This window comes from Geotrypetes seraphini, chromosome 2 (genome assembly GCF_902459505.1).
Source record: "Geotrypetes seraphini chromosome 2, aGeoSer1.1, whole genome shotgun sequence".
Classification (NCBI taxonomy): domain Eukaryota; kingdom Metazoa; phylum Chordata; class Amphibia; order Gymnophiona; family Dermophiidae; genus Geotrypetes; species Geotrypetes seraphini.
The window spans coordinates 354,422,227-354,438,118 of NC_047085.1; the positions used below are offsets into that span (position 1 = coordinate 354,422,227).

Below are 15,892 nucleotides of genomic sequence, written 5' to 3' on the forward strand. Positions count from 1 at the left end.
GGCGCTGGGCCCTTTTGAGAATGTAATGTCCTCCGGCTGGATCGGGGGGGGCGGAGCAGGGCTCCCACGCCGGTCCCGATCTGGCTGGCGTCTGTTTGGTGCGGGCGCTGGGCCCTCCATAGAACTCTGTAAGGAAGGCTTGAAAACCTCCCATGGGTGAAGAGTTCACCTTCCAGTCATTGTTATTTTATAAAAACTTTGATCACAAACTCCAAAAGATATTGTTTGGCTCAATTTCAAAAAATTTTCACATAAAGGATTTCAATATGTTCAAAAGTCACTGCATGTTGTAGTATATGCAAAATGGCACTTAGCTTAAGCAGGATTTGGGGGGTCCCAATGCGGCCCCATTTCGTTCTCTGCCTCAGGGGACCCGAGTGATGATGTTCAAACAGGTTCCTGGTTAAATGCAGCTGGTAAATATGTACTCATGACTGAGAAGTAATTCACTACTGGAAAAACTGTTGGTTAAATCTTGAAATTTCAAAAGTTTTTGAAATAGAGCCAAACAATATCTTTTGGAGTTTGTGATCAAAGTTTTTATAAAATAACAATGACTGGAAGGTGAACTCTTCACCCAAGGGAGGTTTTCAAGCCTTCCTTGCAGAGTTCTATATCTCTGAGTATTTTTATAAACTTTATTTTGATCACTTCTCCATGAGTTTTGTATAATTAGATGCTATGTAAGTTAGGCACACCATAACAGAACAGAACTTAGGCACCCTGCCAGCACTTTTTTGTGGGTAAGTGCACGTAAGTACTTGTTTGTAGGTTTGAGTAAAGGCACGCACCTAGATTGCACAATTGCTCTTTATGAGAGTAATGTAAAAAAAATGGCCCCTTGGGTAGGCACTATTTTATACAGACAAGCAGGCGCCTACTTGTTTTCATAAAATACTAGTATACATGGCAGAGAATGGACATTGAATCGCTTACTTGAGAACTAGTGTAAAGGAGGTGCATACATTACACACAAAGATTAAGGTAGTTCATAATTTAGGTACATAAGTGCTAGCACCATGCATGCTCTGGCCACACTTTACCCCTGTGCCTGCCCATCAGTCAAGTACACGCCACCATGTCCCTGGCACATACTTTTGCACCCGTTGGTATTTTATAAGAGGTCACTAATGCACACATGTGGCCAAATATCAACATTCCCTCCAAGGAATAGCCTGGTATGAGGGGGTGCTGAAAAGTTTTCAGCTCCACCAACTTCCTAAATTCTGAGCGTTATTTTGCCACTGTAGCTGAAAAGAATGTTATTTTATTTTGAAAAGTGCCAATTTGCTGAATCATAATGCTACGTTTTGGCATCGTTTCAGATCATTGATTGACCCATGCCAATGAAAAGTGTGGAATTTTCAAGTGTGGAACTCAGAGCCGTCATGAAGTTCCTATTCCTGCAGAAAACTCCAAAGGAAATCCATGAACGTATGATGAAAGCATTGAGTGACAAATGCCCATCATACTCCACAGTGAACATAAGAACATAAGAATTGCCGCTGCTGGGTCAGACCAGTGGTCCATCGTGCCCAGCAGTCCGCTCACGCGGCGGCCCTCTGGTCAGAGACCAGCGCCCTAACTGAGACTAGCCCTACCTGCGTACGTTCTGGTTCAGCAGGAACTTGTCTAACTTTGCCTTGAATCCCTGGAGGGTGTTTTCCCCTATGACAGACTCCGGAAGAGTGTCTAATCTTCGGTTTAAAAAAATGGGAACACATTACCCCTTACTTCCAAAAACTCCACTGGTTGCCTGTGGAATCTAGAGTTCTCTTTAAGTTTGCCTGCATTAGCTACAAAGCCGTTTTCGGGATGCTACCAGCTTACCTTGCCTCTCAGTTCACTTTAAACTGTTCCAACAAGAGCGCCCACAGAATAAATCTATTCAATTATCCCTCCCTGAAATCATGCCAATACAAGAAGTTCTTTGACAGAATGTTATCATTCCAGGCAGCTAAACTGAATACATGGCTTGGAAAACCCATACTAGAGGCCATCTCTTACGCTGACTTTAGAAAACTACTGAAGACATGTCTGTTTAACAAGTTCTAAATCTCAAAGCATGTCCTACCTATCTCATCTTCAAAGCATGTTCTACCTATCCCATCATCAATTCCCAACATCTGTCCACACCTTAATCACGCCACTGTAATAACTTTCAATCCTCAGAGCTATCTGATGAACTCTTTCAACCGTTATTGTATTTCAGAATGAATGCTTTTGTACTTCTGACCGAATATTCTATGTATTTTTGACCGAACATTTGGCTTGTATCTCTATCTCTGACTAAATGTATCTTCAGTTGTATCTTCTGTTGTAAACCGTTTTGAACTTCTGGTATAGCGGTATATAAGAATTAAAATTATTATTATTATTATGTTTAACCTATAAACATTTCTGAGCTCTTTGGGGAGAACGGGATAGAAAAATGAATTAAATACATTTATACATAAATAAATAAATAAAAGGCCCCTCATTACTGCTCCTCTAGGAATTTCTGCTACAAAGGAGGAGGATTTTTATTTGAAATTGACTCCTGGAAGTTTCAGCTCATGTGTTAGTAGATTGATGCCTCCATCTCTTGAGGTATAGTTAACATTTTGGAAATAATGCACCTTGAAAATATTTATGCAAATCACATTGTTTCTTCTGCATAATAATGAGTAGTGTTGCACGCAGTGTTGCATGCACGCAATGTTGCAGCAAAGGCAGATCGTGTTTGACAAACTTGCTGCACTTCTTTGAGGGAGTAAACAGGCAGATAGACAAGGGCAACCCAGTCGACATTGTATATCTGGATTTTCAGAAGGCGTTTGACAAGGTTCCACATAAACGACTACTTCGGAAAATTGCAAGCCATGGAATCAAGGATAAAATACTCATGTGGATTAAAAACTGGCTGGAGCATAGGAAACAGAAAGTGAGGGTAAATGGACAATATTCGGACTGGAAGAGCTTCACCAGTGGGGTGCCGCAGGGCTCAGTGCTTGGACCCATGTTTATCATCTTTATAAATGACCTGGACATTGGTACGACGAGTAAGGTGATTAAATTTGCGGATGATACAAAGTTATTCAGAATAGTGAGGACGCGAGGGGATTGCGAAGATCTGCAACGTGACATAATCAAGCTCAAGAAATGGGCATCGACATGGCAAATGAGGTTCAACGTGGATAATAATAATAATAATAACTTTATTCTTCTATACCGCCATTTTGAAAGAGATGCAAGCACATTTGAATAGAAATATGAAGAAGGTAGGCCTGGGCTTTCGGGGATTCCAAGCAGCCTTGTTGCTGTGTCAGGGGAAAGGATAGGAGTCCATGGAAGTATCCAGGCATGCTTGTTTCCTTTTGCAATACTAGAAATTCATCATCCAGGTGGTCTTATTGTGTTGCCCTGAAGGGAGCTGTGGATAATCAAAGAGTCTAATACATTAGCCTTTTTCTCATTTCCACTTCCTTACCCCCCTCGCTAATTCTTTCACAATGATGTGGCCATAAGAAAATTAGGGTCCCTTTTATCAGGACGCAGTAGAGAGTTTTAGCACGAGCTGGTGAGGTAAATGCTCTGACGCTCATTCAATTCCTATGAGTGTTGGAGCATTTACCTCACTGGCCGGCATTAAAATGCTCTACCGTGGCTTAATAACAGGGGACCTTAATGCACTTTCTTATACAGGATATTTACTATTTATTTAATTTGATTTCTTTAATGCCTGATTTAAAATATGCTACAAGTTATCCCCTCATTTAAGTAATTAGCACATGCTTAAGTTTTTGTTTGTTTTTTGATTTTATTACCTGCTTTTTAGGAGTTCATTCAAGCTTTTATCATATCCTTACTATTAGGACACTAGAATTTCCTTTTATAATGGTACTTTATTTTTCCAATGCTCAATTTAATACCATACTCTCCTGAGGAGCTCTTGGCACTCCTCCAGAACTTAAAAAATCACACCCTCTTCTTTACCTTTTTTTGTTTTATCATCCCACACAAAGGAGAGCAAATCTGTGCTCCTAAATGTCACCTGCTGATTTGGGTAATTCAGATGTCCTCTGTTCCCTCCAACAGAGCACAATACCTTTGAAAACCTTCCCTCCCCCCCCCAGTCTCTCTCACTGGCAATGATGAACATCAACTTTAGAATCCCAGGCTGGGCCGCAGATGTATTGTGATAATTAAATTTCACTAAAAACACCAAAAAATTCAGAATGCAATGAAGTACAGTTTAATAGCTTGACAATCTTTCTACAGACCTGATTAGCTCTATCAATCGCTCCTCAAGGAACTGCTTGGTTCGCATTAAATCATCCACATTGGCCATCAGTTTCTGCTCGTTATTCTGCCTCTCTGTCTCTGCCTTGGTCAGCTTGTCTTGGTATTCTTTGACTTGATCACCTGCTTTGGTGAGTTCTGTTTGTGTCCTGTTTAAAAGAGAAAAAAATTGTGTGTATGGTTAAATCAGATTCTTTCCTGATAGCGAGCCAACCTCCAATAACCACAAAATCTTCTACTGAGACAATGTTAACTAAAGAGGTAGGTGCAGAAGCAAATAATTGTGACTGCACAGAGCTACTTGTTAACAACAGGGAGGATAGAGAGGCAAGACATGAAGATATGTAGAAGGAAGACTAAGGTGGGTCCACTCCTTTTCAACATATTCATAGGGGATCTGACTCAAGGGCTTCAAGGTAAAATAACACTATTCGCCAATGACGCCAAACTATGTAATATAGTAAGTGAATGCAGTTTACAGAATTATATGGCGCAGGACCTGCTTACATTGGAAAGTAGGTCCTCAACCTGGCAGCTAGGCTTCAATGCTAAGAAATGTAAGGTTATGCACCTCGGAAGCGGAAATCCATGCAGGACGTACTTCTTGAATGGAGAAACTTTAACTAGGACTTCAGCAGAACGAGATTTAGGAGTAATCATCAGTGCAGACATGAAAACTGCCAATCAAGTGGAGAAGGCTTCATCTAAGGCAAGGCAGATATTGGGTTGTATCAATAGAAGTTTCGTCAGCCGAAAGCCTGAAGTCATAATGCCGTTGTACAGGGCCATGGTGAGACCTCATCTGGAGTACTGTGTGCAATTCTGGAGGCCACATTACAGAAAAGATGTGCGCAGAATTGAATCGGTTCAGCGGACGGCCACCAGGATGATCTCGAGGCTCAAAGGTCTCTCGTATGAAGAGAGACTGAACAAATTGCAGCTCTACACTCTCGAGGAACGTAGGGAGAGGGGAGACATGATCGAAACATTTAAGTACCTCACGGGACGTGTCGAAGTGGAAGATGATATTTTCTTTCTCAAGGGACCCTCGGCCACAAGAGGGCACCCGCTCAAACTCAGGGGCGGAAATTTTCATGGCGACACCAGAAAGTATTTCTTCACAGAGAGAGTGGTTGATCATTGGAACAAGCTTCCAGTGCAGGTGATCGAGGCAGACAGCGTGCCAGACTTTAAGAATAAATGGGATACCCATGTGGGATCCCTACGAGGGTCAAGATAAGGAAATTGGGTCATTAGGGCATAGACAGGGGGTGGGTAAGCAGAGTGGGCAGACTTGATGGGCTGTAGCCCTTTTCTGCCGTCATCTTCTATGTTTCTATGTTTCTTTGTATATGGCTTATTTAGATTTACAATGGGTGTATTGATGTTCTAGTGTTCACTGCAGTGTGTAAGATGCTGCCTTTTCCTAGGTACACTCTTGTTATGTGACTTATGGATTATTACTAAAAATCATGTTTTTTTTTCATATAGAGGAAGGGGAGTGTTAAAAAATTATCAGACCCTGGTGTCACATATTCTAGATACGCTACTACTCAAGTTTATGGAGGGAGGGAAGGAAGAAGGGCTTTCACAGCAGCAACAGCTGCTGTCCAAGAAGTGACACTGAGGGTGCATCTTGGAGGATGGTAATCTAGTGCTGCCTTAGGATGCCATCTGGAGATCAAAAACAGGGAATAAAGAGGGAAATAAAAAAAAAAACCTGGATGTCTGTCAACAAATTACAACTAAACGACTCCAAAACAGAACTCCTTTGGATCCACAAAGAGCACTGCAACTACATCTGTCCCTCTTTACACTGGGACTCATCAACCATAACTGCAAAAGAACAAGCACGCAGCCTAGGAATACTCTGTGACTCCAACCAATGTTTCTATGTTTCTTTGTTTCAAAGATGCAATATCTAGAAGGCTATTGGACAAATTCTACTGTCTGTGCCCCAGTGCTGCACAGGGATACATTATCATAATGACTTACATAGTGGTATTTCTGCAGAGTACAACAGCCAGGATGATTTTTGGCCTGAAAATGTATGATAGATTAGCTCTCTTAATAGTACAGTTACACTGGCTCCCAATTAAAGTATCTTGTTCTATTCATAAAATCTTGCAGGTATAAGCTGCTAACTGATCATGTGACAGACTATAGAATTACTGATATCCAATCATAACTGCCATTTTTCAAACCATGTTTGCCTGTCTGTATAATCTACATGTATACATACTAACTCTGCACATGCGCCACCCAAATTCCACCCCCTGTGTTCACCCACCAGCAAAGCGTGCATCATCTTGTAATGGCACAGACTTTTATGCCCAATTTATTTCTTAAGTACTCCTTTATGCATGTTAAGAGGCATACTTAAGAAAATGTCTTCATAAAATCACTTCCTGTCGGGGAATTTGAATGTGTCTAGCCCCAAAGTGGACAAACAGCCACTGGGTTGAATGGATGGGCAGTCACGCTACTATCAGACTGACCTCTCCAAGTTCTTCTTTAATGACACTTTCTCATCTTCATGCATAGACAGGGTTGATTCATAGTCTGTCAGTTGGATCTGGGTTTTGCTCAGCTGCTCCAGTAGATCAGAGTGTGAAACCTGAAAAATGTTTTTAAAAATATTTAAATGCGTAGATATAACCCCCCCCCCCACACACACACACACACACACATTTTACTAAAGCGTGATAGTGGTTATTAGTGCAGGGAGCCACGCTTAATGCTAATGAGCGTCAGGAGCAGCGCGGAGCATTCAGCGCAGCTCCCTGCGCTAACCACTATCGTGCTTTAGTAAAAGGGGGGGCACAGTGTTTCGCTGAGTTATTTATTTGTTTAAGACTTTCTATACCATTTTAACTGAGAGGCAGGACAAAACGGTGTACAGAGTAAAACAAAACAACAACACCAAAAAAAGAATGGAACTACATCTCAAAGTCAGGAGAGATCATCATTTATCCAAATACTTAAGAATCACACCACACGAGTAATAATGATAAATAGCTGTAATATAATTTATCCCAGTTTGCTGCAATGTGGACACTGAGGTCCTCAAATAAGCTAAAAATTAATAATAGATGAATTCCTTGGTATTCACTTTCAGTCCTTAAGTGCCACCAATAGGTCGTTTTTTCAGGATATCCCTAATTAGCATATTTATGAAAGAGATCTGCATGTCTGCCACCTCCATTGTATGCAAATCTCCCTCACACATATTCATTAGGGACATGCTGACTAACTTGCCCTCAAAGGCTGGGTGGCCCTCAAAGGCTGGGAGTGGTACCATTGAACTAATCTAGTACATTTGTGAATGGTTTTCCAAAGTTAAAGCTCCGTCAGATCAGTGCAAAATGATCTAACTGGTACATATTTTCCACGCAGTGGTCAGTTTTTCTTAAATGATGTAGTTGGTTAAATGAAGCCTGGATATTCAGGGCCTCATTCTGTATATGACACTTAGAATGGCAGGTACCTAGCAAATTGGTATCTGCCACATGTCAATCAAATCTAGATTGCTTGTGTCCAGTGACCCCTTGAATATTCACAAATATTAATAAATATTAATTAAATGGACTTCAACTGCCATAAAGGGATCAAGACTCAGGGAAAACATATCTCTACTAAAGAGTCTGAACTTTTTTTTATCATAAGTATGCTTCGTAAACAGGCTAGCGAGTTTTGGATGTCTCCTGGTGAACTGAATCTTATAAGAGATGCAGTTTTAGAACATGGGAAGGATTACAATCATTGCTTCATCAACAGAAGACAGACTGTGGTGGTTTGGTATCCACTTTCCTGTATAAAAGAAAGGGGGGGTGCTATTTTTTGTACAGCTTGCACATTAATTTGGATGTTATCATAAGTTCCCAGGTACATCAGAGTAACCCTTTTCACATTTTGGCCCGGATTCTGTAAATGGCATTCCGACTGTAGGCAGCGGTAGGCTAGCTTACAATGTAAGTAGACACGGCTGCTAAGCTTATCACGACAAGGGATCTCCCTGCCGCGATAAGTTTAGTGGCAGTACCAGCGGCTGCCTGTCCCGCCTGAATGAACACGACAGGAAAGATGTGCAGTCCCTCCTGCCAGAACCCCACCCCCACCCCCCTGTAGATCGCTGAAAGGAGGGATGCCCAATCTCTCCTGCCGTAACCACACCCCCATAAATTGCGCAGCTCACCAAACCCCCCTGACACCCCTCCCCCCCACTAGAGCCCCTCCTAACCCTCAGACCTCCTCTAAACTGTTAGGATGGACGAACAGATGGGTCTTCCCTCCGTCCTTCCGGCAGGCCCGCCTCTATCGGAATGAGGCAGGGGATGCACCGGGGAGGGGGCCTAAGGCCTGACTGGCACAGGCATCTAGGCTGGAATCTTAGGTTGGCCCATAGGTGGGGCCTTAGGCACCTGGGCTAACCGGAATCTTAGGTTGGCCCTTGCCTATGGGCAGGGCCTTAAGCACATGGGTTAACCTAAGATTCTGGTTGATCCAGGTGCCTAAGGCACCTCCTATGGGAGGGGCCTATGGGAGGGGCCAATCAGGCCTTAGGCCCCTTGCAGGTACATCCCACAATGCACCAGGAAGGGGAAGGCCCGCCTCATTCTGACGGAGGTGAGCCTGTCGGCCGTCGGCCGGAAGGAAGACCCGGCCGGCTGGCGATCTATGAGTGAGTGGGAGGGTTCCAGCAGGAAGGATTGGGCATCCCTCATGCCGTCGATTACAGGGGGAGTTCCGGCAGGAGGGATTGAGCATCCCTCCTGCCGCATTGGTCCGGGGGAATGGAGGGCTGCTAAACTTATCGCGTTAGGGAGATCCCTTGCTGAGATAAGCTTAGCGGTCACATCTACTTACAACTCGATTCTCTAACCGGCATCTGTAAGATGGACATCAGTTAGAGAATCGAGTTCACTTTAGGCGGCCTTTGCCTGATTCTATATGGGACGCCTGTTGGCTTCTGAGACCGGGCGTCCTATACAGAATCCGGGCCTTTGTGTTGCAAGCTCCTTCATTACATTATTAAATTATTTAGCCTGTTTTATTTTGCTTGAGACTTTTCTCCAATTATGAAATACAGGGAGTTTTTTTTCTCTCTAGCTTGTTTTCGGAACGGACCTATGATAAAAAAGTTCAGACTCTTTAGTAGAGATGTGTTCTCCCTGAGTCTTGATCCCTTTATGGCAGTTGAGGTCCATTTGATTAATATTTATTAATATTTGTGAATATTGAAGGGGTCACTGGACACAAGAAATTTGGAAGATATTTATCTTTGTTTTCACTGTGAGTATTTGTATCTTCCTTCCCAATTCCTAATAGATTTTCATTTTGAATCAAATCTAGATGCCATTCATAGAACCACGCCTATCGGCGCCTAAATGCACCTCTTGCAGCCTTCTATCGGTCGTGCTGCAGCAGTCTGAATTAGTTGCAACTAATGCAAACTCTTTTTGGTTTGACCAGTGTACAAGGCATTGAGCATAAGAACATAAGAACATAAGCAGTGCCTCCGCCGGGTCAGACCATAGGTCCATCCCGCCCAGCAGTCCGCTCCCGCGGCGGCCTGAACAGGTCACGGCCTGTCTGAGTCACCAGAAGGGGCCCCCTTGCCACCTTGGTTTCCCATTGAGTCCTATCTTCCCATCGAAGTCCTAACCCTCCAGTCTTGCACATGCACGACCTGGTTGGATTTCTATACTTATTACCTGGTTAGCTTTCTATACCTGTGTTACATCCCAGCACCTCTCTCAGTATCCCACGATCCCCCTATCCCTCAGGAATCCGTCCAATCCCTGTTTGAATCCTTGTACCGTACTCTGCCTGATCACTTCCTCCGGTAGCGCATTCCAAGTGTCCACGACCCTTTGGGTGAAAAAAAACTTCCTTGCATTTGTTCTGAACCTATCTCCCTTCAGTTTCTCCAAATGCCCCCTCGTGCCTGTTGACCCCTTCAGCCTGAAGAATCTGTCCCTATCCACCCTCTCTATGCCCCTCATGATCTTGAAGGTCTCTATCATATCTCCCCTGAGCCTCCTTTTTTCCAGAGAGAAGAGCCCCAGCCTATCCAACCTCTCGGCGTATGGGCAGTGTTCCAGCCCTCTTACCAGTTTCGTTGCTCTCCTTTTGAAGTAGTCTATTTGTGATGTTATCATGGCATGGACCACTGTGGTCAGACATGTCTTTTCACTATATGGAGAGAGATTTTGTAGCTGCTGAAGATGATAGAGACGATTTTTAAAAGTTGTTTGAATTTGTGGGATTAGAGTAAGTGATGAGTCTAGCAGTATCCCAAGATTCCTGACCTGTGATTTTAGGGGGAGTTCATACTTCCTAAAAGATATTTTGAAGTCAGGTGTTTGTCCACTTGTGGTAAGAACTAGAGAATGACACGGTGGCGGTTTACCCGCGGCCACCGCATTTTAGCCGCGGGTCACCCGCCGAAAACGGGGAAGAAAACTAGCAGTCGCTGCGGCGACGGGGACAAGGCCATTCACCGCCCGCGGGGCGGTGAATGGTCTTGTCCCCCGCAGTGAGGCATGAAGGATCGCGCGGTCCCCGCAGCTCACACCCGCCCGCCCAATCGATTCCAGTGTCCAGCCAGCTCTCTCCCCTCTCCTCACCCCAGTCCGCAGATCCTCCTCCTCGGCGACCCGCACGCTACCAGAGAGCCGCGCACAGTCGCCGCTGCTCAGCCTCGATCTTCTGCTCTGACGCAACCGGAAACAGGAAGTTGCAGCAGAGCAGAAGATCGAACACTGAGCAGCCGCGCGTGTGCGGCTCCCTGGGAAAGCGCGCAGGTTGCCGAAAAAGAAAACCCACAAACCAAGGTGAGGAGAAGGGAGAGAGCCGGCCAAACACCAGGATCGACCGGGCAGGCAGGTAGTGGCCGCGGGGACCGTGCGATCGCTAGTGTTCCCGGCTCAAATTGGAAGGAGGGAGTGAAAGAAAAAAGGCTTATATGGATGCAGCGGGGACGGTGACGGGGCGGTGAATGGGATGGCAGTGGCGGTGACGGGGCGGTGAAAGGGATGGCGGTGACGGTGACGGGGCGGTGAAGGGATCGGCGGTGACGGGGCGGTGCAGAGGATGGTGGGCCGGTGACGGGGACAGATTTTTTCCCCGTGTCATTCTCTAGTAAGAACCTAAAGAATCACTGTTTTGCTTGGGTTCAGGCAGTTTGTTGCTGTTTACTCAAAGCTGTGGGTAGAGCTGGTTCAATGGGTATGAGCAGACACATAGAAACATGATGGCAGATAAAGGCTAAATGGCCCATCCAGTATGCCCATCCCTAAGAGATCTCACATGTCTGTCCTACACTTTCTTGAATTCAGACAGTCTTTGTCTCCACCACCTCTACTGGGAGACTATTCCATGCATCTACCATCTTTTCTGTCAAAAGTATTTCCTTAGATTATTCCTGAGCCTATCACCTATTAACTTCATCCTATTCCCTCTCATTCCAGAGCTTCCTTTCAAATGAAAGAGACTCACCTCGTGCGCATGTATGCCACATAGTGGGAGAGGAATTCAAAATCACCTTGTTCGCTGATGACATTTTACTAACTGTAAGTGACCACCTTTCTTCCCTCCCTTGTATTAAACAGGAACTGCAAATGAATGGGCCCTCTTGGGATTTAAAATAAATGCCACAAAATCAGAGCTTTTGAATGTCAATGTAGATACCACAACAATTGCATTTCTCAAGAGGGACAGGCAACTTCTTACATTCAATATTTGGGGATCAAAATCACAGCCAACTTGTTGTGACTTTATAAACTGAACTGTGGTAAACTTCTTCAGGAACTCTCCATAACACTTCATCATTGGCACAGGTTGAGCCATTAATGGATAGGAAGAGTGATAGTTGATGGAACTCCTCATATGAGGAATGGCTAAAGAAATTAGGGTTCTTCAGCTTGGAAAAGAGTCAAGGGAGTAATGACCGAGATCTACAAAATCTTGAGTGGTATAGAACAGGTAAAAGTAAATTGATTTTTTTTACTCTTTCTAAAATTACAAACACAAGGGAACACTCAATGAAGTTACATAGAAATACTTTTAAAACAAATAGGAGAAAATATGTTTTAACTCAATAATTAAGCTCTGGAATGCATTGCCGGAGGATGTGGTGTCAGCAGTGTTATGCCATGGCTGGCCAGGGCAGCCTTTGGCAGTTATATGTAGCCACTTTGGCTAATAGGTGTTAATCTTCATGTCTGCTTGCTTTTTAGCTGCAATCCTTGCCTTACATCTGTGCCAGACAATTAGCCAGCCTTTTCGTGAGAGCAAATTGTTATCAGCTTGTGTCATATCTTATACTGTTTCATGTCTTGCCGAGGAAGAGTTCTCATGCTAATGGAGGGTTCGAACAGCAGTTAACATTCCATCTGTGAAAGTTAGGAGATAAGGGAGATACCTGTTGTTACTGCAGAAACAGCAGTGTCTGTGTGTATAAGAGATTCAGCACTTTCTGTGCTATATAAGACTGAGAGTCACAGACTGGACTTTGAATCTTGCTGCAGCCTAGGGAGTGCCGTGGATTGGGTCCTTTCCCTTGATCAATCAGATTCCTGATCAGTATTGGAAGGGGGCGTGCCAGACATGGTGAAGTATTCTATTTGGTATATATAGATATTCTCTGCTGATATCTTTTATAATATCTGATGTCTATCTGCATTAATTGTATATTATCTGATGTTTATGCAATAAAGAATCATATTACTCTGAAGCTTTGGTGGAGGTGACTTCTACATACCCATGTTAGATATACACGTGGCAGAACAAGCAGTTAGAATCTGGGTTTAAAGAAAAGTTTGGACTATTCCTAAAGGAAAAGTTTATAGTATGTTTTGAGATGGACATGGGAGAAGCAACTGCTTGCCCTGGATCAGTAGCATAGATTGTTGCTATTATCTGAGTTTCTGCCAAGTACTTGTGACCTGGATTGGCCACTGTGGAAACAAGATACTGGGCTAGATGGACCATTGGTCTGATCCAGTATGGCTATTCTTATGTTCTTATACTATGGATCTTTTTACTGTAGTATCTATGATGATACGTTCAGATCCCTCAGTTCAGGTTGCTGAAGGTCTCCATCTCTTTCTGCCAATTCCTCCTTTATTCTGATCTCAACTCCTATGCTCATCCTCTTTTCTTTGGCTCCATCTTCCTTATCTCCTCTAGTACTTTCTCTATCTCTCACATATCCCCCACCTTCTCCTATTTCTTACTAGTCATATTCCTTATAAGCACATTCTCAGGCAGGCACTTAGCCCCTTTCATGCACCAGCCTTACAACTGCCATACACACACGCACAATCCAAAGATAAAAAAGAGTAATTGGGCAAATGAAGACAAACCAACAGACTTTCATTACCCAAACACTGAAGGGCACAAAAACAAGCCAAAACAAGGGCAAAACTAACACAACAGATTAGATGTGTAAAACTGCTGTCCCACAGTGCCACAAAGCTGTCCAGTTTTCAGAACAGTCCTAATGAGTATTAATGAAATAGATGAGCATGCAGTGCTTCAGCTGAACACAGATATCTCATATGTACTCATAAAGTGTATCCTGAATATCTGATGGGTTTGCAGCCCTCCACGACTGCAGTTTAACCTCTGGAATAGGCGAACAGGAACAGCATATACAGAACTCAAAATCTGCGTCTCCTTCTCTCTTTAACCTCCACACTTGGGTCCAAGTATCATTTCGGGGTGAGGCTTCAGACAATATTCTGTAGGTCTTTTTTAGTCAAACTATAGACACAGAAACATGAGGGCAGATAAAGACCAAATGGCCCATCCAGTCTATCCATCCGTAACATCCACCGTGATAGTATGTGAAGAACTTAAGGGGGCCAAACATTTGTAGAAGTGAGGGCGAAAACTAGAAGGAATGGCCAGTAGGAAAAGGAGATATTGATGCCCCCTGTATAAGACTCTGATGAGACCTCATTTAGAATATTATGTTCAATTCTGGAGACCACACCTTCTAAAAGATATACAGCGCTGGCATTTAACTGAGACACGATAGGCGGCCACTTTTAAGGCAGCTGCCAACAACAGCGCTGGTTACAGAATCCGAGTTATCAAATAACATCAGCTACAGACACATAAAACTTGCCCTTCATTCTCTGCTACTCAGCCCCCAGAAGTATATGAAGACATACACATCTTTAGTCCTATCAAGAACTGGAGATAATTTTGTTCTTCTAAAGAGAGGCTGGTAACTCATTCAAGATCCTTGAGCCACAACTAAAAAATCAGTTGCCCTGACAATGCAAGAGGTCCCTCTCAAACAACAGACGCAAGAAAAGACTACAAAAAAGTTCTAGAGAGACACACCCCCTCCCCTCATGTTGTGAACACAAGTGCTTCAAGTACTTTAACTAACACGTGTTCTTTATGGGGAAGCACCACAATACTTGATCCAGACCCTGAGAAAGCACAGTTACTTACCGTAACAGGTGTTATCCAGGGACAGCAGGCAGATATTCTTTACACATGGGTGACGTCACCGACGGAGCCCCGGTACGGACCTTTTTAACTAGAAAGTTCTAGTTGGCCGCACCGCGCATGCGCGAGTGCCTTCCCGCCCGACGGAGGAGTGCGTGGTCCCCAGTTAGGATAAGCCAGCTAAGAAGCCAACCCGGGGAGGAGGGTGGGACGTAAGAATATCTGCCTGCTGTCCCTGGATAACACCTGTTACGGTAAGTAACTGTGCTTTATCCCAGGACAAGCAGGCAGCATATTCTTTACGCATGGGTGACCTCCAAGCTAACAGAGAGGGAGGAGGGATGGTTGGCCATTAGGAAAATAAATTTTGTAACACAGATTGGCCGAAGTGCCCATCCCGTCTGGAGAAGGCATCCAGACAGTAGTGAGTAGTGAACGTGTGAACTGAGGACCAAGTGGCAGCCTTGCAGATTTCCTCGATTGGCGTGGAACGGAGGAAAGCCACAGAAGCAGCCATAGCTCTGACCCTGTGGGCCGTGACAGCACCTTCCAGTGAGAGACCGGCCCGAGCATAACAGAACGCAATACAGGCAGCCAGCCAGTTGGAAAGCATCCGTTTAGAGACAGGACGACCTAGACGGTTAGGATCGAAGGTCAGAAAGAGCTGAGGGGACGAGCGGTGAGCCCTGGTACGGTCAAGGTAGTATGCAAGGGCACGCTTACAGTCCAGCGTGTGCAACGCCTGTTCCCCAGGATGAGAATGGGGTTTAGGGAAAAAGACAGGCAACACAATGGACTGGTTGAGGTGAAAAGCCGAGACCACCTTGGGAAGGAATTTAGGATGGGTACGCAGAACCACCTTGTCATGGTGAATAACAGTGAACGGTGGATCGGCGACCAGTGCATGCAGCTCACTAACCCTCCTGGCAGAGGTGATGGCAATGAGGAAAAGCACCTTCCATGTTAGAAGTTTGAGCGAAGTTGTGGCAAGAGGCTCAAAAGGAGGTTTCATGAGGGCTGATAAAACCACATTCAGGTCCCAGACGACAGGAGGAGGCTTCAGAGGTGGTTTGACATTGAAGAGGCCTCTCATGAACCGGGAAACCAGTGGATGAGCCGTCAGAGGTTTTCCGAGGATAGGCTC

The 15,892-nt window shown here is 44.4% G+C and overlaps 1 protein-coding gene across 5 annotated transcripts in view; it reads right to left on the bottom strand.

The window, feature by feature from the left end:
* FYCO1 (FYVE and coiled-coil domain autophagy adaptor 1) overlaps window positions 1-15,892 on the bottom strand; it is a 248,169-nt gene that overhangs the window by 107,902 nt on the left and 124,375 nt on the right. For all 5 annotated transcript variants that reach the window (XM_033930418.1, XM_033930420.1, XM_033930417.1 and 2 more), the window contains 2 exons: window positions 6,780-6,898; window positions 4,263-4,430 (listed from right to left, as the gene is read on the bottom strand). In XM_033930418.1, coding sequence (XP_033786309.1) covers window positions 4,263-4,430; window positions 6,780-6,898 — 287 coding nt within the window. The remainder of the gene's footprint in view (window positions 1-4,262; window positions 4,431-6,779; window positions 6,899-15,892) is intronic.